At 48.9% G+C, this 25,042-nt stretch overlaps 1 protein-coding gene across 3 annotated transcripts in view; it reads left to right on the forward strand.

The window, feature by feature from the left end:
- LOC135820651 (slit homolog 1 protein-like) overlaps positions 1-25,042 on the forward strand; it is a 120,243-nt gene that overhangs the window by 18,819 nt on the left and 76,382 nt on the right. For 2 of the 3 annotated variants that reach the window (XM_065333677.1, XM_065333679.1), the window contains exons 3-4: positions 11,018-11,089; positions 18,797-18,868. In XM_065333677.1, coding sequence (XP_065189749.1) covers positions 11,018-11,089; positions 18,797-18,868 — 144 coding nt within the window. The remainder of the gene's footprint in view (positions 1-11,017; positions 11,090-18,796; positions 18,869-25,042) is intronic. The other variant, XM_065333678.1, reaches the window with a different exon arrangement.

Raw genomic sequence — 25,042 nt, forward strand, 5'->3', positions numbered from 1 at the left:
GCCATATGCGTTGGTCACGGTCAAATTTGTCTAAATCACAACTTGTACTTTTGAAACTGTCTTACTTTTTGGTCCCGTATATCCATAATCACTCTATTCTAGTTTCTGCCGATCCCGCGTACCCGCGCGCTGTGTTCTCACGCACCGTATTGCGTGGTACGATAATGTTATACCCTCCTATGCCGCGTACCCATTTTTGGCTTTCTTATTATGTATTCTCCCTTCGACAAGAAGTGCTTCTCTTCCCATGGTAGTTAGAAGATGGTTGTCGTTTTTTCTCTCCGAACTTCAGTTTATCCATGTAATTCTGGTGCCCCTGGCTTTCTGTGTCGTGTGGTGTTGGATGTGAGGAATCTGCATGGTTTCCGAAGTTTCCCACAATTGGTGACCCCGAATTTGTCGCATTTTACAATGTCTACGCCGGTTCGTCCCCCGCCTCTGTCAGACGTGGAAGTCCACGGGGTTCCGGAGCTGTTTCAAATACGCGCCCCAGTCCACTGCGTCCAGTCCCCATGCCACTGACGGACAACCTATACCAGCACCTCCACCAGCAGCAGTAACCGGCGTTTCTCTCAAATTCCCACCTTTCTGGCCAAACGATCCGCAACTGTGGTTCACACAGTTAGAAGCACAGTTTGCCATAAAGGGCATCACCGAGGAGAACACTAAATACCAATACGTGGTGAGCTTGCTATTCCATGAGTTTGCTCCTGAGTTGCGCGATGCGCTTCCGCAACCGCCAACTCAGCAACCCTACACCAACTTGAAACGGACACACATGTTCCTGACGATGACCGGAGTATGTTGTTGTGCCTCCAGGTGTAACGTCCCTGGTCCAGCACTACGCTACAAGCGCCAAGCATGTGACGCGTAGTACAGGCCCAGCCACGGCACAAACTACAGTATGGATCCACTACCTTGTTTCCCAAATTAAATGGTGAAGGTTCGTCGGAGAAGGTAGCACGTCGAGGGTTGAATCAATAAGAAATTTCAAATCCTTACCAGTACCACAGTGTGAAAGTTGTTGAAATTTTATTTTGTATCGCAGACCAAACGGGCAATGGTGCCCTATATTATGATGGCGATAAAGTAACGGCCGAGAGCCAAGGATACAACAGCAAGCCTCCACGAAAGAGAGAAAAACACAGAAAACACAGACTGCAAATACTCAAAAAGAAAAAAGAGAAAGGGAAAAAAAGAAAAATAAAGAAGAAGAAAGCACAGTTGAGTCACAGTTGAGTCACGACTCCAAGTCCAAGCCTAGATGCTGGCTAACCATAAAAATAAACCTTTAAAAGTCTCTTGAATGATCTATGGCAGGCGAGGGACTTGAACTCTTGGGGCAGGGCGTTCCATAATTTAACAGCAGAAACGAGCGGCCGACAGTCACCAGAGACTCGCCTGGTGGCAGGGACAACATACGCATTTGGATCGTTGATCCGAGTGACGCCTTCAGTCTGGCGACGTAGGCGCTTGGACAGGAGATTACTAATTCTGGCGGTGTGGATACGAAGCATGAGGAGGCGGAGTTTACAGTGGGCGTTTTGGATGATGGGGATGAGGCCTAGACGGGTGTAGATGGGATCTGTGTGGGAGGGGAATGGCTGGTTGGCAACGCAGCGGATACATCGCTTGTCGAGGACCGAAAGCTGATGCCGTTGGTGCGCAGAGAGAACCGAGAAGAAGGCATTAGATCCATACAACATGTCCGGTAGTATTAACGATCTGTAAAATAGCAGGGCTTGTTGCTCAGTTAAGCAGGAGCGAATGGCTCGCAGCGCCGTCAGTTTCTGGGAGGTCTTCCGTGTAATAGTTGCAACTTGAGTCTCCCACCGAAGCTGGGTGTCGAGATGTAGACCTAGATATCGAGCATTTGTGGTCTGAGCTAGGGGATTTCCATTGCATTCTATGTTAAGTAACAAGGGCTGCCTGCGAGACGCATGAAGGGCTAGAACGTGGGTTTTGGAGGGATTTAGTATTAAGCCTCTTTCTTCCAGAAAGTTCGACGGATTGACTGATGGCGTCTAGCAGGATATCATCAGCAAACAGCTGTGAGTGGGCTGGAGCTGTGATCTGTTCTATTTCCATTGTGTAGATGGAGAACAAAAGAGGACCCAGCACACTTCCCTGAGGAACACCACACTCACAGGGAGAGAGGGCGGACGACTGGCCATTGCTCAGGACGACTCGCTGACGGCGGTCAGTTAGGTAGCTCATGAACCAACTGAGAGCCGTTGAGGTAATACCAAGCTGAAATAGATCTGTAACCAAAATTTGGTGTTTGACCTTATCGAAGGCCTTGCTCATATCGACAAGTACAAGACCTGTATGGCGCTGCTGATCCGCTGCCTCCAAGTATCTGTCTACAGCCAATGTCAGGGCATCTTCTGTGGAGTGAAGTGGGCGATATGCGAACTGGTTTGCGGGGAACAAGGAATTTCCGGAGAGGAACTTACAGAGTCTCGTGTGGACTACCCGTTCTAGGACTTTGGAAACTATTGGTAATAACGATATTGGTCTATAGTTCTTAGCGACAGCTTTCTCGCCTGACTTGAAGAGGGGACGAACATCCGCAATCTTCAGAGATGCAGGAACAACACCAGAAGCCAGAGATGCATTGATTAGTATGGTGAGGGACGGTGCAAGGACAGGAGAACAGTGTTTGGGGATTGCAGCTGGAACCTGGTCGCTGCCTGCAGCTTTGCGCACGTCGATGTTGGAGAGCAGCTTAGCGATCTCTTGCACACTTGCTGGAGCAAATTCTTCGAGGCATTCCTTCTTCGTGGGACCCAATGGGGCTGAGAGACGTAGTGGTCTAGTTGGGTCTGACACAACACCGCTGAATTGGTCGCTGAGCTGTGAGACACTGACAGCTGGTGGAACTGAGGACTTGTTACGACCGCTGAGGTAGTTGATGGTCTGCCAGGTTTTTCGTGCGTTGGCCTGACTAGCAGCAAGAAGGTCCCTAAAGTAGATGGCTCGGAGATGTCGTGACATACGCTTGGCTTCGTCTCGGGCAGAAGTGAAGACATTGCGTAGTGCCGGGTCTGCAGGTGATGCTTTCCACCGTCGATGGGCCGCGTCACGTCGCTGGACTAGGTCATGTAGAGCTGGCGTCTTCCAGGGGAAGGATTTCCGGGTAGGAGCTCTTGGGCGGTGTAGACGGATAGGAGCATGAGTGTTCAAGGCCGCGACAAGTTTCTCCAGCCACATATCCCACATTTCATCTTCTGTCCGCGCAAAGCAGAAGTTCTCTAGATCGCTATTTAGAAGGTGGTGTGCAAATTGACCCATATCAATTCTTGCAATGTTACGGCCACGTCGCACGGTCGGTGTGCAGGACGTTGTGAGTCGCAAATCAAGTGCCAGAGCGAAGTGGTCACTGATTGTGCAAGGTACTACGACACAAGAGTTCACATGATCGTCTCCGACCAGAGCGAGATCCAGGGTTGTTTGGCTGCCTTGGGGTCCAATTCTGGTAGGACTGTCCACTTGGTTCTTGATGTCGAAAGAGTTACACAGGTGCAGCAAGCTGTTTAGCTGGGGGCTGTCGCGGGAGCTTACATCGACATTGAAGTCTCCAACAAGGACCAGAGGTGATGTGGGAAGTGTGGAGATGACAGTGTCTAGTGCATTCGTCAAGTCTTGCCAGAATTGCACAGGAGTGCCTGGAGGACGGTACACACCACCAAGGAGAACCTTGGAACGCTGCCCACTGACCTCTAACATGAGCATTTCCACCTGGGTGTCAGCCTTCACAATTCGGGCTCGGAGATGATCTCTTACATATGCTGCTAAGCCTCCGCCATGAGTTGGCCTGTCGCGTCTGACCAGGGTGTAATTCTGTATGCGTAGGATGTCATCGGAAACGGAGGTTGTTAAGAAAGTCTCTGCCAGCATCATTATATCAACTTTATGGGAAAGAATATAATCTTCAATGTCATGCTTTTTATTGAGAAGATGGCAAACATTTAGGAATCCTATTTTGAGGTTACTTTTAATTAATTCATGCTATAGGGGATTTACAGTGGGGCAACTATTTCGTGGCTGAAAGATAGGTGCATGAGGGTTCAAGGGTTGAAAGGGGGCTGCGTGAGGATTTAAACAGAACATTTAGTGCTCCTCTGCAGCTCGACCAGTTGCTACACTGTCAGCCTTGAAGCGCCATTCTCGAACTCTGACGTTTGAAGGCCAGAATTCCGGTTCCAGAACAGTAGCTTTGTGTTGTATTGGCAGAATTACGTGAGCAAAGGCCAACCCGAAGTACTTTGTCTCAGACACGGAGCACTTGATGACAGGTATATTTCGGCGTTCACACCATTTGGCGATCGATTCTGATGTGCACCCACTATTGACATTGCCTACATACAAAGCGAAACATTTTGTGCGGGATCCTCCCTGTAGTTGATCAGAGCGCTTGGGCCGGTTTTCATAGTACGACGTGACCTGAGTGCCTGGGTGACTTGTTTGGGGTCGTGTAGTACTGGCCTGCTGGCTGGGGCCTCCCCATGTGTTATCCCGTGCTCGCACCTGTGACGACTGTGCACGTGCCGCCGCGCTGTACAACCTGACGCTGTCAGCAGGCGGTTGTACACGTACGGGTTGAGGTTCAGGTGTGCTAGTTTGTACAGGGTCATGATCAGAGTTCCTTTCTTTGAGAGCCGCCAATTCTCCTCGAAGGGACGACACCTCCAACTGCAAGGCAGAAATTAGGGCTACCTTGGCGGCCAATTCTTTAACATTTTTTGCAATATCGGCCAATGCCTGCTGAACAACATCGCGCACCTTGTCAGACTGACCTGCTGAGTTTGTCGACGAACCAATACCGTTGTCGCGAAGAAGCTTGACTATCTGGGTACGGGAAAGTCCCGTTTGTTCCAGTCTGTGACTCTTGGCGAGATGCCGGATCTCCTGATTGTCCATCACAGCAAGGTCTACATCTGCTGGTGCGGTGGGTGACTAATCAGACGACATTGCCACATCAAGGGGCCTGTTATGCCTACCTCCAGACCGGCCTAGTGCCGGTTGGGCTTGAAAATTTGCAGAGCTCAAAAAGTCACAACTGCCCACTAGAGGTCCTGCCACATCACCGATGTCCACTCCAACCACTTGCCTTGCGCCTGAAGAGTCTTCAGCCTCAAAATCTGCTCCTGCGCATTGATCTCCTCGAATGTTTGAAGGAGATCCTTCCTCGGGGGTTTGGAATGCTGCTTCGGAGGACGAGCACCCAACCCTGCACGATGACTCGAAGGTGACGGTGGACGGAGAGTCCCTGATCCTACTGATGCCCTTGCACACTCCAGCTCTGTTGTGGCCGCATACTGCTTTGTCAGCTTCGCATCCTTACTCCGACGCAGAATGTACAGCGCCCTCATGCCCGGGTCCCCACTCGATCGAGGAATATGCCATTTGATGTACTGACACTTTTCCACACCGTAGGAAGGTGGTGGAGGCGACTGCCAATAGATGAATGGCAGAGTTTGTGCATCGAGGTAGGCCTCGCCATTTCTTCAGAAAATAATGGTAAAAATATAGAGTGCAGTTCAGGTACAAAACCTTGTGTGAGTTCAAGAACCTGGAAAGACCAAGAAAGCTTGGGCACTACAAGATGTTGGTAAAGCCATAGCTTGTGGTGGTCTTGAAGCCAAGAGCCATCTACGTCTTGCAAAAGAGATGCCGTGACTTAACGGATGTCTTCTTGTTGGGTCTGCTCACAGCAATCAGCATGCAGCCTTCGCCCCAGGAACTTGAACACTTCGATGTGAATGAAAGCGATCTTCCTCCCTGACATCTTCAGGCAGGGATCGTAAGGTTTGTACCTGCCATCTACAAGCTTTGCCGCACTGCTTTCGCAGTTGTGCTGCGCCGCCTGCATACATTGGGTCCACGAGAGAAAGTCCTCCGTGTACTCACCTCTGGACCAGGCCATCAATGACGATCTGCTGCCGGCGCTGACTGGCCACATGTTCAGGCCTGACGGTGTGCTTCTTCAGCTTCTATCTGTGCCCCTACGAAATGGCGGTCTCGCTATGCGAATCGGGAGTGTGCGTGCCGAGGCTGAGCGTCTGCTCTGCTGCAATGCGATAGACCCTATGGTGATGTGTGTGGTGGTCGGTCTGGGCGAGCGTCGAGTCGCCGACGTAATTTCAACCAGCAAGGCATTGGCAGTTCAGGCTCGTGGCCGACGCCGGTCTCAGTAGCTGGACATCTTGGCTGAGATCAAGCCTGATCTGTCCGATCAGCAGCGCTTCCTTGTGGATGTGGCAGGTGAAGGTGGTGTATCCACTTGGCTTGGCACTCACCCTTCCATGCACATACCTGGGTCAGTATTTAATAAATCTGACTTCAGGGATGCACTCTGTCTGCGGTATGATTTATCGTTGGATGGGGTTGCATTGTCCTGTGTGTGTGGAAAGGAGATGTCGAGCCATCACACACTCACTTGCCCCAGTGGAGGCCACCCGACCCAGCGCCACAACGAGTTGAGGGATCTCCTTGCGGACACCCTCGGCAGCGTCGTTTGTGATGTGGCGATCGAGCCACCGCTGATGCCACTCCTGGGCCAGGCAGTCTCTGGCAACTCAGCTGATGGCGCTCGTGTGGACATACGGACTGGTGGCTTCTGGACCAGGCAGCAAAACGCCTTTTTTGATGTGCGGGTGACTCACCCAAGGCCGTCTTTGCTGACTGGACCGGAAGTGGCGGGTCAGTTGTCCAAGCATGAGCGCCAGAAGAAGCGGCAGTATGTAGACCAGATTAACCAGGTGGATCGCGGGTCATTTACCCCTCTGGTTTTTGCAACGAATGGTCAGAGTGCGCCGGAGTGCAGCATATTCCTGAAGACGTTGGCGGCCCGTATAGCGGATAAGAATCGGGATCTTCAGTACGCCCTTGTCCTTGGTCACCTGCGATCGAGGATAGGTACCTCCCTAATCCGGTGGCAGATAACGTGTTTTCGGGGGGCAAGATCGTCGTATGCCCGTGGTGTCTCCGGTGCAGGCTGTCATGGTTTCGTAACCGAGTGCCGTGCACTGGCGCACATGTCGCGTGTGCAGTAACTGGACTTGTCTATCGAAAAGGATTCTTTTCCTTTTTGTAGACTGTGTTGTTATTCTATTTTCGTTGTTACTTTGTAATATTTTTTTTATTATTTGAATTCGTTTCTCTCGTTGGTTGGAGTTTTACTTGGATCCTTTGAAATTTGTACAATTACACGACCTCATTGAGCCTATGCTAGGGATTGAGTTCACTTTTGCCTCCTGGGTGCAATGCTTGAGTTCAGTTGGTCAGGTTTCTTTTTATTCTTCCTTTTTCTCTTCTTCTTTCAAATCCAGCATTATGTTTCTGGTGTTCTTTTCTTTCTTTGCATCATCATTTTATGTGGTCAATAAAAACACGCTTCCAAGTAGTAGTATTAGTAGAAGTAGCAGCAGCAGCAGCAGCAGCACCAGCAGCAGTAGTAGTCGCAACCTGTGTCATGACTTCTGGCAGCCAGCCAATTGCTCCACCAATTAGCTCCAGTACGCAACGCCACACCGACTCTCCAGCTAGTTGCCCTGAACTGTCAGCCCCAGCAACAGGGACAACGAGAGAGCCCCGGTCCTCTGATGTGCCCAACACCAGTGCTGAATCAAGCGTTTTTATCAGTGGGACTTCGCCTGAACAGTCGTTATTGCCAGGAGGAGATACAACATTGCTCTTGGTCGGTCTGGACGATTCTTAGCATAGTTTCGACGAAAACATATGGAACAGTTCGGCGGATGACATACAAGCTTTCTTCCAAGACGTATACACGTAAATTGTACAACGAATGTGTGCAGTGGGAGAGGAATCTGGTAATGATTCCGTATGGTTCAGCCGGGTCTTCGTTTGTGAATGAATTGGCCGGCTTAATATCAGTGTTTGGCGCTGACTCGCCACTTCGTCCCATCTCTTGGACTGCGGTAACGGCTGCGTGCCAGCTACTATTACAGCGACCTCACCCGGAGTCCCGTGCTGCTGAGAATGCAACCCACATCACGTGACGTTTGAAATCGTGGTCATGTGGCAGGTTTGAGGAAATCCGGGACGAAGCTAGATGTATTCAAGCACACCAACCCGCTGGGAAGGGTCGCCAGAAACTGCTTGATACAGTGGATGATACAACCTTCAGTCGACGAATATTCGCAGGGAAGATTCACTCTGCAGCGAGGATGGTAGGTGATAGACTCATGGCTAAGTGCTCGGGATGGAGGATTCGGCCGGTGGTGACAAGACGGTGTGTGAGGTACTGCATGACAAGCACCCGTCTCCCTCACCAGCGGTTCCTGGCTCATTGGTGGCGCCGACCGACGCACAGCAGGTGAACCCAATGCTCTTCGAGCGCATCAAGCCAAGCCTCATCAAGTTTGTTAGCAGGTCCATGACGGGCACCGCTGGTCCGTCTGGACTAGACTCAGAGGCCTGGACCTGGATGGGTTTTATGACGGACGGGGTGTGGGTGCCCTTGTTTAGCTTGAAGGTCAAAAGTCGTATACCCGTAGCAACTCTCAAGGCAAATTTTGTGACAATGTGCATATGCCGTACTCCCTGCGTGCCTACGCATGTCCCGGACCCCGCCAAACAGACAATGAGATCTTGGTCAGAGACCCAGATTGGTGCATCCAAGATTCTGACTTCAAGCAGGGGTTCCGTGAAAAAAAGTGTGAACCATTGCAACGAGAGATGGGCAAAGAAGCATTCGTGTTGTAATCTGAGAAAGACGATGGCTGTTCTCAACCACCAGTATTTCGCTGGAAAAGATCTGTGCAGAAGAGAGCACATAGAGGTGCTCTACCGATCTGGGCTGTGAAGCAGGCACGTTCACGACTTGACCGGCTATAAGAAAACCCCGGTAAGCAATGGAGATACGAGCAGAAGGAGTACGACATTTACTCGAATATGCACTTCTCTATGTTGCATTGTTCAGGCAAACGATACTAGCCCACACGAGGCCCTGACGAACTTCAGCACGTCCAGCAGTTTGTTGAAAACAACCGCTATTCCAGCAGCGAGAAAGCAGCGGCCGACTTGGCTAATGTCGGTCCAGCAGGCGAATCAGTAGGTGCTAGGCAGGTGAGACAGCGCCTATCAGAAACCCATCGCTTTGGCCGTCCGCATAAGAAAGTCGTCCTCACAGAAGCACACAAGCTCCACCGTCTTGCATGGACAATCGTCCACAAAGACCACGCCTTCGACGGTATCCGCCGACGAAGCTTGCTTCGCTGCCGGCCTCGACGGTCGAATCATGTTCTTGTTCCCTCGCGATTCTGTGCCTGTTCTTGAGCAGTCACAGCATCCGGCAATGGTGCACGTTCTCGGCGTTGTGTCTCTGTCACCTAACGCGCAGTAGCACATCCTCGACAACGGCATGCCTCATTGCGTTTCAACCTGCTCGTTCACAAGACCTAAACATCGACAACATTTGGAGCTTGCTGAAACGACGACTGGCGGCACACAACTGCCAAACTGAGGATGAGCTGCGCGAGGCCCTGGATTTTGAGTGGGGAGCGCTGCAGCCTGTCAATGTGGCGAGTTTCGCAACATCCATGCCAAACCGTCTGCAGGAAGTCATCACAAATAATGGTGGTCACACCAGATACAGTACAGATCGGCTATAGCGTTGGTGTTTGATTTTCGTGAAAATGTTACTAAAGGCGATATATTACTATAGGCGATATGCATACTTAGGTATGCCTGACAAATGTGTGTATGGTGTCATTCGAATCAGTGCAGCGTGCAGAAGCGTGCTGTGCATGTGACTGTGCAGTAGATCTACGCGCAGTGCAGAGCTACTTACGAATTCCTGCGGAAACAAAAACTTCGTGACTTTTTGACATGAGTTTTTCAAGGAGTTGCTGTGCTCAACAAATGTGTTCTTTTGGAAGAGAAACACTTTAACACATTCAATCGACATATCAACAATATCTACAGGATCGATTAGTGGGAGTAGAGTCTCAGTCTGGGTCGGCATCGCTCGACTCATCACCGCTGAAACCGTTCCAAGTGGCAGGTCGATCGACGCGTGACGTTGTATGTCACGGAGAAGCTTCTCTGCGTCCCTGATCGTCTTCGCTGTTACCTGAATGCCTTCTCCAACATCTCGGCAGGGACCACGGTAGCGCTTCAGCGCTGGTACTCATTACTGCCTCCGATCTCGCTCGAGGATGCCCCGGAACAACAAGCACAGCCAAAGCCAAACATTTCGAATTTCCTCCAAGGGATATCATAGTCGTACCAGCGCTTCCTGGCTGTCGCGATCAGATCTCGCCATGTACGATGTATAATTGAAACTGCATCTTTCCCTCTCTCTTTTTCTTCTGCTGGGTGTCCTGTGTTTTTTCCTGGTGGAAGGTTCACTGGTACCAGGTAAGGGTGTAATCATTTCCAGTAATATGCATTGACACGTGCCAAAATTCACGCCAAATCTGTAGTTCACGTACACCATCTAAAAATGGACCAGCGGCGCAGCGCTGGAGCGCAGAAATGAATGTGTGCACGGTATGCGTACTCATGGCTGCATGGCCAGCGCCCATGGGTCGCTTGACCACCGACCGGATTTCCATGTCCACGACAGTAGCACGCTAAAGAAATTCTTCCAGGTAATGATGTACATCTTATCCAAGTTCTACTTTGTTCTCCCAGATATTTGTGTGATAATCAACTTGTTAACCTACCTGGCAGGCTGTTCGACGCTACAACCGTCTTTTCCTACTGAAAAATTGGCTGACACCACCAAGACTCGAACCAAGGCCCCTCACTTGTAGCCAGTGATGCTGTAACCACTGAGCTATGGTGTAGTCGTCATCCCAGCAGAAACCGCTCAACGTTTTCTTCGGACTTCGTAACTCACACTTTGTGTGAATCTACACAGGCGGTTGGGACGAAGCCCTCACTGTAAACCACACACTCCACCTACAAACTAGTACGCAAAATATAGTAATAAGATATTCTTCCAGGAAGTGATACATCCTATCAAAATTCTACTTTGTTCTCCCAGAGTTTTGGGTGATAATCAACTTGTTAACCTATCTGCCGGGCTGTTCGACACTGCAACCCGATTAAAATACCTGTAAGTCACGTTGTGCATGTAAAAATTGTAAAAATCCAACTAACTAACCTGTAAGTCATGGTGTGCATGTTTCGGTAAAACATTCTTTTGCGTCGTTCTGCTCTTTTGAAATGTAGCAAATAGGATTTCGGGATTTGGCATCTCGTTGATTGATCTGATGTACCCTCCCCTCCCGACCCGAATCTGACGCCACTCATGGAAGACTTTTCCAGGTGGAATTCCGTGGCTGGATTCTTTGTTGGAAGCAAAGAGTTGAGATAGTGTCTTTACAAGTTCCCTGGCGCATTCCTTCAAGGCAGGAGCGGAAATACTGTCGGGTCTAGTCGCCTTTGAGACATCAAGACGAGGTAGAAGCCTGTGGACTGCATTGAGGCGAAACTGAACTGTAGTTAGTTCAGATGCGCAAGTGAACGCTGTGTCCAGTAAGTCCATCATAGTAAGATCGAGGCCTTGTACACTTCCCTTGTTGGAAGAGAAACGTGTGAAAGCCTCCAGTTTCTCATAACTTATGACCCTCTCGCAACCTTTAATATCTGTCAACGCGTAAATAAGAGATCGCTGGGGGGGGGGGGCAGAACAAGAGCAGCAGAGACAACATAAAGCGATCTCGCAGAAGAGGACTAGCAAGTTCATGCAGGCAGCGGTCCAAATACATAGGTTTTGAAGTCGAGGTGTTTCTCAAGGGTGTACAAGTTAGTATGACTGTATAGAAGAATGGAGGGGTCATTCTATCTTTTAGGTACCTCACCCCGTACAGTCTAACTTTTTCCCTAGCTGGCCTGCATAAACCATAAATTATGAACTCACCTTTTATTCTGTTGGCCTGGGTAGCTAATTGCGTGCCTATATTTCCATAGCTACCCAAGCTCTTCATAGTCTCTTGTTGTCTCAGTCTCTCTCTCTCTCTCTCATAATGTAGTTGTTGAAGTTCGTCTTTGTCCCCATCTCATCGTCAATAATAAATGTTTCCCCCTACTCGTTCCCATTGTCCGTAGCGTTGTAATGTCTGGAGAATATGTCGTCAGTCGTCCTCAACATTTTTTATTTTTTATTTTTTACTATTGAACACTCACTGCATGATGAACTAAAATGAGGAGAAGAACTCGACACAATGATACATATCCAGCAGGACGGAGTGGGTGGGACCTGTGAAGCTCAGCCGACCAAGGGTCTCGGCATCACAGCTGCACATGTGCACCAAAGGAAACAAAATGGGGAGTGGAAGGGCGGGGAGGGGAGCAGGAGAGCAAGAACTCTACATTGGCGCCCGACTTTCCGCTCACCCACCTCTCTTTCTTTGCATGTGTCCCTTCTTCGTCAATTTTGTTTCCAGTTTATTTCTTTTTGATTATTTTATCGTAGTGTGTATGCGCGTGCGTGTGTTCTGCATAAAATATCAGTAAATTAGAGCTCTGATCATGGTGAGCCACTCTCTCATTGTTAATGTTAACAGAAGTGCCACCACGCTATTTGTAGCCATGCAAGCAATATCAGTAGGTTCCTCGTCACGTCTAGTTTCTTATTTGTGCCAATTTTTTCTTGAAGGTGTGTTTGGCCCGCTGTTCTTGGCAATGTTGGGTGATGAGTACATGTATACCGTTAGACTTCGAGAAGTACAGGAACAATAACTCGAATGCATCAGCGATGAATTTACTGTCATATTTCTGCTACAAAGGAGAAAGGAAGGAAGGACAACGTGATAACACATAACAGCAGTACATTAAACCTACTTGGTCCGGCTCATCGCAATTGTCGCTTATCTAAGAACAGGAGTTTTGTGGCCGCTCTGGGAAATTGTCAATAGGCATAGTGAGGAAGCATGATACTTGAATACTCTCTGCCAGAAGAAAAAAATTCAGCCATGGAATCAGGTGAAGCGAGTAATAGAAGGGAAGCAAGGTAAGCAAAATGCACGAAATAAATCAGCGAAGGAGCGCGTTCCTGCATTCACACTCTTACAGGTCCAGACTTCATTCAACTCTCCATCACTCGAGCTGCCGCCGTTACATGAGCTCATATAAATTGCTGGTGTGTAGCTGCTAGCGACTGGTAGAGTGTCTCTTGCTTTTTCAGCCTGTCGTATGGCAGCAATGGGAAAGGAACAGTTGTGTCTGTCACTTCGGTGCTTGAAGGAACCGTGGGCAGTGTGACCTATGTGTCACCACAGTGTGTTTGAACAGAGCCTTAGAATGAGGCGAACAGGCCTCTCCAGACAGCTGTCATACGCTCCACTGGATATGCTGACGACTCTTGTAATGCTGCTGCCAGGTCCACGAAGGAACAAAAGGAACAACCAAAATGTCCCTTGCATGCGCGCATCGCATCAAAAACACTTTTCTTCTTCAGTACGACGCTCATACTCGTACTCCTCTGCCGTGCACGCGTACCTGTCACGCTCTCCAGGATGTCAGTTGCCACTGCTACAGTTCCGGTCTTCGGGTCGCTGCGTTTGGCTTTTGGCAACACAGACAGTGTATGGCCAGATTTCCACTTCCCAAAAAAAGTCGAACACCGCGATTCAAGACGCTAGCCGCGATCCTTTTTTCTTTGGTGCCTCATTTGATCTTGCCATCACAACCTCCCAAGCAAAAGTAAGTTAGATATCATGATTGGACTGGGTTTTAGCTGTCAAAAAGTGCGTGGGAGAAAAGCGACAATTGCAATGAGCCGGACCAAGTAGAGCATTAACTGCCAAGCTTGGCCGCACTAAACACGACACGTTACTTGAACAATTTCAACCCAATTATACAATCTTTCTGTACACACAAATTAGGCTTATACAGACGCTGATAGATAGCTTCCAACACTTTTAACTGTAGTCCATAACCATGACGACCACGGCACAATACAGTGAATAAAGAGTCGGAATACGAATTGCAACAATCAGGACTAGCTAGCAGATGATTGTACACTGAAGACTTGCTACCACGAAACCTATGCACAACACTTTGTGAGTCGGAGAGCAGTGATTGGAGTGATGGTGAGAGTGCCGGTGAGAGTGTTAGTGTTGTGCGTAGGTTTCGTGGTAGCAAGTCTTCAGTGTACGATCATCTCCTAGCTAGTCCTGCAATTCGTATTCCGACTCTTCGTTCACTGTATTGTGCCGTGGTCGTCATGGTTATGGACTACAGTTTAAAGTGTTGGAAGCTATCTATCAGCGTCTGTATAAGCCTAATTTCTGTGTACAGAAAGATAGTATAATTGGGTTGAAATCGTTCAAGTAACGTGTCGTGTTTAGTGCGGCCAAGCTTGGCCGTTAATGTTCTAGGTGTAATGTACTGCTGTTATGTGTTATCACGTTGTCCTTCCTTCCTTTCTCCTTTGTTCATTTCTCGCTTTGATTGTTAAAATTCACACTTGTAAATTTCACTGCTGTTGCTCTTAGTGTTATTTCTCTCACTTAGATTTTCTATAAAGCGGATAACAATGATCGTTTTTATCCGCTTTCATAATTATAACCTTCTGCATGATTTTTATCATTTTATACATACATTTTCATTTATTTTTCATCATTTTGTCACAACTAGGTCTCCGGACCTGGTGAGAAGGCCGAAATACCTGTTCACTTGGTGAAGTAAAATAAAAGAAACAAAGAATGAAACAAACAAACTCACACTTTGTGGGAATCTCCACAGGCGGGTGGGACGCAGCGCTCACTGTAACCCACACACTTCACCTAGAAACTAGCACACAAAAGAGAGTAATGGAAAAATGTCCAATACAGCAACTTATAGAGCAAAAGCATAGATTGAGAACTCCAGCTATACGTGGGGAAAAAATAAAATTCAGCTGAACAAGTCAACAACAGGGTGAAGGTGAAGAAATGACTAAAACATAATGAAAACATCAATGAGAAGAAGCATTCCCGACACTTTCATGAGGATTAGCGCCAAACAACTGAAGAGACAAAACATTTTCCTTCTGGAAATACAGTTCAAGGGACAACTTGCGAATATATAACGCTTCCAAAGCAGGATAATGTATTACAAGTCTGCCACGGGACAAAACTGAGAAAACATTATCTCTGTACAACTCACGACAACTATCACTAACCGACATAAGACTCTTCATCGCCGATTGCTGACTGTTGGAATTTCTCGTCTTGTTTGTCCCCTCCGATGTCGCAGCTCTTGACTCGTCCTTTCCATTGGGCAGTCGCCTTGTTGTTTCTTCCGATGTTGCAGGTCCTGACTCGTCCCTTCCATCACACCGACCTGCCACTCGTCCGGTGTCTGACTCTTTCGTTGTCTTGATCACTGGCTTTCGTGGTGGTCTTCCACGCTTCCTACCACTTACGCTCGTTGTCACTTCCAGTATCATCGCCTGTTCGTCTCCTCATGTACGCATCTTCACCTGGCTGCGAGTGACTCGTCGACTGGGTGTCCCTGGCATTGTCTTCTTCGGTGTTGTTTTCACAGCTCTGCACCTCTTTGCTTTGCCGACTTGGGCCGGCCCAAGCCCAGCACATTTTATTTTTGCTGACCCTTACAGCTCTATCTTTTGTTTTTGGTGTGTGTTTCTGGCCGTGATGCCGAGACCTCAGGTCGGCAGAGCCATCAATGCCCAACCATAACTGCTGCATCTCGGTGCAACCCCTTCTCAGTAGTTGTCACGTTTGTCCTTGTCTCAGTACCATTGTCTTTCTGTATTATTTATGAGTTGGGTATGTGAACATAGTAAAAAAAACAAAAAAAAACAAAAAAAACATGCCGTCGATGAAGAAGTCGACTGTGCTCGGCGAGTCTGCAGGACAGAGAGTGGTGGAGCATGATTAAACGAGTTGGAGGGCATGGCCAGTACAATTTTATCCCAGTCCTGGTTGACCCCGATGGCGTGGAATGCACCAAAAGCCACGACAAGGCTAACGTCATCGGGAAGTACTTTGCCCAGAAGTGCAGCCTAGACGATGACTTTGCAGAACAGTTGGGGCCGTTCCCGCATGTCCGCCAGCGCACCGCAAATACGCTTGCAACAGTCCACTTCCGCCAAGCCACCTTACACCGGACACTCCGAGCCCAGAATCCAAGTAAAGCCACAGGGCCTGATGCAGTACCCACTAGAGTGCTGAGAAAATGTGCCGACTCTCTGGCCCTGCCCCTATCCAAGCTGTTTACCCTGTGCTTCTGCAGTGGTCATCAACCTGCCATGTGGAAAGTTGCCAACGTCGTACCGGTACACAAGAAAGGCCCCAAGTCGAACCCCAGAAACTACCGACCGATATCACTACTGCCCATAATGTCTAAGTGTATGGAGTCCACCATGAACCGCAGCCTGTCCAACTTCCTGAAGAAGAATGACATCCTTTCTCACAGGCAGTTCGCCTTTTGCACTGGACTGGGAACCTCTGATCTGCTGATTGCTCTTCAGCATGAGTGGAGCCCTGCAGCTGCCGGTGGAGGCCTCGTCAGGGTCCTCACAGTAGATATTGCCGGGGCCTTCGACAAGGTCTCGCACAACGGCGTCCTCCACAAGGCTGAGCGGTGCGGCATAAGTGGCACCCTCCTTGCCTGGTTCCAGAGTTACCTGACAGACCGCCACATCCGTGTCGTCATAGGCAGCCAGTCTTCACCGACCCACCGAACCCAATCTGATGTGCCGCAGGGTAGCATCCTCGGCCCCACCCTCTTCCTTCTGTACGTTAACGACGCTGAACACTACCTGCCTGATGGGGCAAAGCTGGCTGTATACGCCGACAACACAACTCTCTACAAGTGCATCACCACCCGACTCAGACTGCCAAAAGAGACAGCAAACCTCCAGCAGGCAGTAGACTCACTGGCAGCATGGGGAAGCAGGTGGAGGATCAAGTTCGAGCCCACAAAGTCGCAGGCATTGACCATCGGCCACCACCGCTCGCCAACCCTCCCGAACGCAATACGCTTCCAAGGAGCAGTCGTGCCAGAAGTAGAGGAGCTCAAGCTTCTTGGCATCACCTTCGACAGGCAGCTGGCATTCCGCAGCCATATCCGACAGCTTGCAGTACGCGGAGCCCAGCGGCTCAGCTTCCTCCGTAAGGCATCGGTTGTGCTAGATCCAAAGCACCGGGCAATTGTGTACCGTGGCTTTGTCCGCCCTGTGTTAGAGTATGGCATGCTGGTGTGGATGAGCGCAGCCCCCACCACTTTGGCCCGCCTCACTGCCATCCAGCGCCATGTGCCCTGCACATAATTGGATATGGATCATAGCTCCCGGGCCTCGACATTCGCCGTACCGTAGCAGGGCTCTGCTTTCTGTACAAGCTGCACTTTGTGGAGGGTCCGGAAATGGTGAAAGCCATTCTGCCACCATCAGCAGCCGCACCGCAATGCCGCATGTCTACTAGTGAGACAACCAGATCTGCAACACATCATCCATCACAACTCACCAGTATTCTTCCTCCTCAGTCACGAGACAACACACTCCGCTCATTTCCCCACTCCATCATCACAACGTGGAATCAGCTCCCACCTTCCCTTCCGCAGTCTCCCCCTTCTCGCAGAGGTGTGCACACGTTCAAGAAAAATGTCAACGACCACTTGCGGAGCAGGAAGTGGGAGTGGGCCGCAGACAGGCTATGATCTCTCCATCGCAGCCAACACACCAGCCTAATTATACTTACCGCACTCCAGCTCCCTTCTACCCCTCTTGGATCCCCTTCGCTCAGCCTTCAAATCCAATTATCAGTTCTCTCCATCTTCTTACGGTGCACTGCTTTTACTATTGTTTGTCCTATCTCAATCTCAAATTCTCCCCATTATCGTTTGCAAAGCCGGTGCTTCCCTCTTGGATGCACATGTTTCTTTTCGCCTATGTATTGGCGCACAGGAGTAACGATGATTCCGAGACCTTTGGTCGGAGGAGTTACTTTTGCCCCGCCCCCACTTCCATCCAATATGCCACCGCCCCCGTTGTGCAGCATATGATGGTACTGTGATATTCAATTAAAAAAGTCACTCGCAGCCAGGTGAAGATGCGTACTGAGGGAGACGAACAGGCGACGTTACTGGAAGTGATAACGAGCGTAAGTAGGAGGAAGCGTGGAAGACCACCACGAAGGCCAGTGATCAAGTCAACGGAAGAGTCGGACACCGAACGAGTGGCCGGGCGGTGTGATGGAAGGGACGAGTCAGGACCTGCAGCATCGGAAGTGACAAGGCGACTGCCCAGTGGAAAGGACGAGTCAAGAGCTGCGACATCGGAGGTGACAAAAAAAGATGAGAAATTCCAACAGCCAGCAATCGGCGATTAAGAGTCATCTGTCGGTTAGTTATAGTTGTGGTGAGTTGTACAGAGATGATGTTTTCTCAGTTTTGGCCCGTGGCAGATCTGTATCACATTTTGTCTGCTTTGGAAGCGTTATATAATCGCTAATCCCCATGAAAGTGTCGGGAATGCTTCTTCTCATTGATGTTTTCATTATGTTTTAGTCATTTCTTCACCTTCACCCTGTTGTTGACTTGTTCAGCTGGTTTTTTGTTCCCACACGTATAGCGTGAGTTCTCAATCTATGCTCTTGCTCTATAAGTTGCTGTATTTGACATTTTTCCATTATTCCCTGTAGTTACCCAGGATGAGAAGGGAACGAAAACGTTCGGTTACTAAATTGGCTTACCTGACTGTGTGCATTGCGTCGGTGCTGACACCTTTCTTTCGAAATTGGATACGCCTCCAATTTTTCCTTCCCGGAAGTGACATACTTCCTATCAAAATTCTATATCGTTCTCCCAGACAGCTGTATGACAATCAACTTGTTGGACTACCTGCCGGGCTGTTTGACGCCACAACCAACTTACAAGAACTGTAAGTCATGGTGTGCATGTATTGTAAAAGGACGTTTTTTGGCCCAGTTCTGTTCTTTTGGGATGTGGCAAATGGGATTTCGGGATTTGACATCTCGTTGGTTGATCTGATGTACCCTCCCCCACCCTTTATGACCCGCATCTGACGCCACTCACGCTGTGATAGCGACCAACTGAAGCGGAAATTTGGTTCTTGGCCCACTCTGTACCCCGTGCAGAACCAAGAGCAGCCTTGCATCAGATACAGTTGTATGTAAGCAGCTACAAATGACCATCCGTCTGCTATGGATGAACATGGCCACTGGAGGTAGCCATGAGCGGCTACTTTGACCAGGGCAAAAAAGCATCTAGTGGTTGACCAAAGCTGTTGCTTGTCACAAATCTGGTTAGAGCTGGGTTGGAGTCGCGTACTGAACACACGAAACAGACACATGTTTGACGAGTTCGGAGGGGTCTACTGGTTACGACCGCATCCAATGCATTTTAGTCAAGTACGTGCGATTTCAACCATGATACGGAGAAAAGCACCGCAAATCGCTCCTCTTTCGGTCTTTGTGATTTTTAACAAATGTCTAAATGATTCAATCCATTCTTGTTCGATTACAAATTATGGCGAAACGTACCAAACAACCAATTGCTCCATTCATTTTGGCATATCCATTACTAACATGACAAAGAACAAGATCGAGGGTACCCACAGTGCCGAAAATTAGACTTATTCAAGACCTACTTTGGCTTGCTCGCTCGTTTTTTGTCCACTGTTCCGAATGGTAGACATGTTTTCAAATGTTCTCAACTGACATGCTCCATTGTACAAGAGAATTTTTTTACATGGACCTCGTGAACATATAATAACCCTTTGCTGCACCCACCATCGGCGATGTGGCTGTCATGGGGTTTCTTTCACTTTCATTCGGGGTAAAAGTCACTCAGGCTGAGAATTGTTCTCAAGGAAATGTTTGCAAAATTCATCGCGAGTAAAAATATCAAAAAATCTGTTTCTTTTTAATTTTTCGATACAAGGTAGTTTATTCTCACACGTCAAGCTATTGTGCCAAGTCCTTTCCCTCCCTCTAGCGAAGGTTTGAAGGCGAGATGAATCGTGCTTACGGTGAACGTGTCAATGAACTGTCGAGCGTGGCGCCTTCACACCACACACAAAACAAGCACCGGTGCACCGGCCCTCCTCCCATCCACACGCAGAGGGTTACTGACAGGACACTCCAGGATGTAACCGCCACTGAAGTGGAGGTACTCGAGCTCCTTCGTCACATTGACACCAACAAAAGCGCCGGCCCGGACGGAATCCCGTCATATTCTTCTGAAGCTCACTGCCGACCGCATCGCCCCTTCTTTTAACGATAATTTTCAACCACATCTTCACCCACGGACAAGTCCCGAGAGACAAGTGTCTCCAATCTTCAAGAAGGGCAGTCGAGCCTGTCCCACATACTATCGTCCTATCTCCCTCCTACCCGTCGTATCAAAACTGCAAGAAAGAATCGCCCACAAAGCTCTCTACAGGCACATCCAACCCCATCTCCCTCCAGAACAGTCAGGCTTCAGGAAGAACGACAGCACAGAGTACCAAATAAGCCGCCTGCTGCACGAACTTGCTGCGGACCTTGACGTCAAGAAGACAGTCCACGTCTGCTTCTTTGACCTCTCCAAGGCCTTCGACCGCGTGTGGCACCGTGGCCTCCTGCACAAGCTTGAACACCATGGTGTAAGGGGTGCAGCACTCCGCTGGTTTGAGAGCTACCTCTTGGGCCGGAGGCAGCGGGTCCGAATCGGAATCAGGCAGAAACAAGTGTAAGGCTTAGCGGGACCCATCAAAAGCCATCATCTCGTCAATCCTTGGAGGCGTGGCTTTGCTTTTGAAGCTTTAGAATTCACCACCCACCTCTGCTTCGTTATGGGGGGGGGGGGGGTCAAGAAGAAAAATGCCTTCCATCGCATTCTCTTCACTAGTGACTCTACCTTCTGCAGTAGTTCCTTCCTGTACACATGTTCCGGTGGCACCGGTATGTTCTTCAAGGAGTAATCAAAATCCAGTCTTTTCGGCTTATCCATTGTCGGTATCCGTGGCTACAGTGGAGAGTGCTCGACTTGAGATTAAATTTGCAATTTTGAACTGCTATCCTACTGTATCCCCCATTGTAATTTATACAACCAGGCCCGCATTCAGATCTATTGCGAAGGATGTTTCATCAACTCTTGAAAATAGTAACTTATAAGTATGCGTGTTGCTGTGAGCCGACGTACGTTGGTGAGACATGTCTGCGATTCTCATAAAGGATCAAGCAGCATATCCCAGACAAGCTGTACAAGAAACCGCCTGATAAATTTGTGGCAACAAGTGATAGCGCCATCACAAAGCATTTGCAAGCGCAACCTGAATGCATCCCGCAGGAACGCAACAGCAGCTTCAGTGTCATCACACCAGCCCGGAACAGCGCACACCGATTCACACTGGATGCGCTATACATTCGCAGTTTGAGGCCAGAACTGTGTCGACAAAAGAAGCACATCAAGGTGCTGCGGCTGTTCAAGCTGTAACCGGACTGACAACTTTATCACGTGTTTGTTCTGGACTGCATTCCATTCATGTTGTTTCCCGCATTTTTCCACTGCTCCATACATTCTAATGATAGTCACGGTAGTGTGAACTTGAGGCGCGTAAGAATATTCTTGCTGATTATCTACCCCAAGTATAAATTCGGCCTTCGTTTTCGTTCTTGCTCATTCCCAAGTAACTACTGATGAAAATGGGTGAAAGGCTTTTAGTATTATGAAATTGACAACCTTGTTGTTGTGTGAATATAAATTTTGTTCGCCTACCTCTCCATATTTAACTGGTTGGAGGAAAAGAGATAATATCTCTCTATTTAAATATATATATATAATACTATAATAATACCTTATTATATAAATGTCTGTGGTGCCTCCTTTGCACCATGGCTGGTAGCTCGGCCTATTTAGCTCGTAGCTGTACTGATGAGGCCTTTATGGCCGAAACAGCTTGCTGTCTACAGCATTGGGTATCACGCTCCTTGGCATTCGCCTTGTTGAGCACTCTCAGTAGGCTGCTCTAGTGCTGCTGCATCGCGCAATGCCCGCTACATTTTGTAGTTTGAGCACTCTGGCGCTAGAGCGACGAGCTACCTTAATGTCTGTGGTGCCTCCTTTGCACCATGGCTGGTAGCTCGGCCTATTTAGCTCGTAGCTGTACTGATGAGGCCTTTATGGCCGAAACAGCTTGTTGTCTACAGCATTGGGTATAATATATATATATATATATATATATTTAAATAGAGAGGTAGGCGAACAAAATTTATATACACACAACAACAGGGTTGTCAGTTTCATAATACCAAAAGCTTTTCACCCATTTTCATCAGTGGTTACATGGGAATGAGCAAGAACGAAAACGAAGCCAGAATTTATACTTGCTCATTCCCATGTAACCACTGATGAAAATGGGTGAAAAGCTTTTGGTATTATGAAACTGACAACCCTGTTGTTGTGTGTATATATATATACACTCAGACACAAAGGATCTCCAAGTTTCTCAGTGTTGCTACTCTGAGTTTCGTGCAAAAGCACTCTTCAGGCAACTTACTCTTCTCTCACATCAGTATCCCTTTACATACCAGAAAAGACGAAAAGAAGCACCCTAGGTGGGAATCACAGGTGGAGAAAAGAAGCACGCTAGCCAGTCTAGGTGGGAATCACAGGTGAAGATAAATGTGGCAAGTGTGGTAGTGTGAGCAATCGCGCAGGCCGGGTGGTGTGCATAAAGTGAAGTGTGGCAGTAGGATGCATGCACATTAGATAGCAGGAGTTCTGTATATGTGTAACAGATAGCAAGCGCAGTCTACAGTTCAGGTCACCTCCGATAGGAGGTACTTGGTGCTGTGGCGACATTTTGTGACCAGGCTGCATCTGGTGTTGAGGAGCGATGCCTTGTCACTCTTCATTATGGCGATCTTCTCCGATAGGCATAGGTTGCACCGCTCCTAGGTTCTTTTGTAGGCGCTGGATCGCTGCCTGATTCTCCACGAGATGTTGACGCCTTCACCTGCCTCCTTCAATGCCCATGCATGCTTCGACAATTCTGTGCTGTTTCTGTGTGGGGCATTCCGGAACGATGACGTGTGGTTGTTGAACCAGAGTTTGAACGGGGTTTCGGAGATGCGGATATACTTCTTCCGGCTGAGATTGGAGTCCACTGTAGCTTCGTATACTATCTCGCTGGCGTTGCAGTCCCCGTTGAGTGGGCAGTTTATTTTGATACGGCAGTTACATCTCTTTTCTTCCGGCTGTCTGAGGACTTTCGCGTTGTGGCCCTTGATTATTGAGGCTAAGTTAGGCGAACAGCTGTAGCTGACTTTGAGCGTGTTTTTGTTAAATATTTTTCTGAGGGCAGATCCTTCTGGGAAATGGCGCTTGACAAGTCTCAGGAATGTCGCGCCAACATCAGTCTTCACGGATTGGCTGTACGGTGGGTTAAACCAAATGATGGTCCTCTTCCGATTCTTTTTCCTCCTGGCTTGTCCTTCCGTGTTCGCCGGTTCCTCGTTATAGACGAGTGCGTAGTTGAAGCCACTTTTTGAGAGAGCTGCAGTGTACGTGGGGGCAGCCTCTTCAAAGATTTCTTGATTGGCAGAGACGCTCGTTAGGCGCTTGTTGATGGACTGCGGCAGGTTTTTGATTACTATTGGAGGATGGTTAGACTCACGGTTGAGGTAGAGGCGCGTGTCCCCGGGCTTGCGGTATGGCTTGTAGGTGCCTGTTTCGAGGTTTAGAGTGACGTCTAGGAAGTCGGTTACTTTTCTCCTGAACAAGCTGGCAAGCTACATCGACAAGCCATCAATCGGATTGTACCGTGATGATGGCCTAGCTACCCTAAGGAGAGTGCCGGGTTGGAGAGCAGACAAGATACGGAAGAACATCATCGGCATGTTCCAATCACTCGGCCTGAAAATAACAATCGACGTCAACAGAAAAGTAACCGACTTCCTAGACGTCACTCTATACCTCGAAACAGGCACCTACAAGCCATACCGCAAGCCCGGGGACACGCCCCTCTACCTCAACCGTGAGTCTAACCATCCTCCAATAGTAATCAAAAACCTGCCGCAGTCCATCAACAAGCGCCTAACGAGCGTCTCTGCCAATCAAGAAGTCTTTGAAGAGGCTGCCCCCACGTACGCTGCAGCTCTCTCAAAAAGTGGCTTCAACTACGCACTCGTCTATAACGAGGAACCGGCGAACACGGAAGGACAAGCCAGGAGGAAAAAGAATCGGAAGAGGACCATCATTTGGTTTAACCCACCGTACAGCCAATCCGTGAAGACTGATGTTGGCGCGACATTCCTGAGACTTGTCAAGCGCCATTTCCCAGAAGGATCTGCCCTCAGAAAAATATTTAACAAAAACACGCTCAAAGTCAGCTACAGCTGTTCGCCTAACTTAGCCTCAATAATCAAGGGCCACAACGCGAAAATCCTCAGACAGCCGGAAGAAAAGAGATGTAACTGCCGTATCAAAGCAAACTGCCCACTCAACGGGGACTGCAACGCCAGCGAGATAGTATACGAAGCTACAGTGGACTCCAATCTCAGCCGGAAGAAGTATATCGGCATCTCCGAAACCCCGTTCAAACTCCGGTTCAACAACCACACGTCATCGTTCCGCAATGCCCCACACAGAAACAGCACAGAATTGTCAAAGCATGCATGGGCATTGAAGGAGGCAGGTGAAGGCCTCAACATCTCGTGGAGAATCAGGCAGAGATCCAGCGCCTACAAAAGAACCTCGAAGCGGTGCAACCTATGCCTATCGGAGAAGATCGCCATAATGAAGAGTGACAAGGCATCGCTCCTCAACACCAGATGCAGCCTGGTCACAAAATGTCGCCACAGCACCAAGTACCTCCTATCGGAGGTGACCTGAACTGTAGACTGCGCTTGCTATCTGTTACACATTATACAGAACTCCTGCTATCTAATGTGCATGCATCCTACTGCCACACTTCACTTTATGCACACCACCCGGCCTGCGCGATTGCTCACACTACCACACTTGCCACATTTATCTTCACCTGTGATTCCCACCTAGACTGGCTAGCGTGCTTCTTTTCTCCACCTGTGATTCCCACCTAGGGTGCTTC

The sequence above is a fragment of the Sycon ciliatum genome, chromosome 7 (assembly GCF_964019385.1).
Source record: "Sycon ciliatum chromosome 7, ocSycCili1.1, whole genome shotgun sequence".
Taxonomy (NCBI): domain Eukaryota; kingdom Metazoa; phylum Porifera; class Calcarea; order Leucosolenida; family Sycettidae; genus Sycon; species Sycon ciliatum.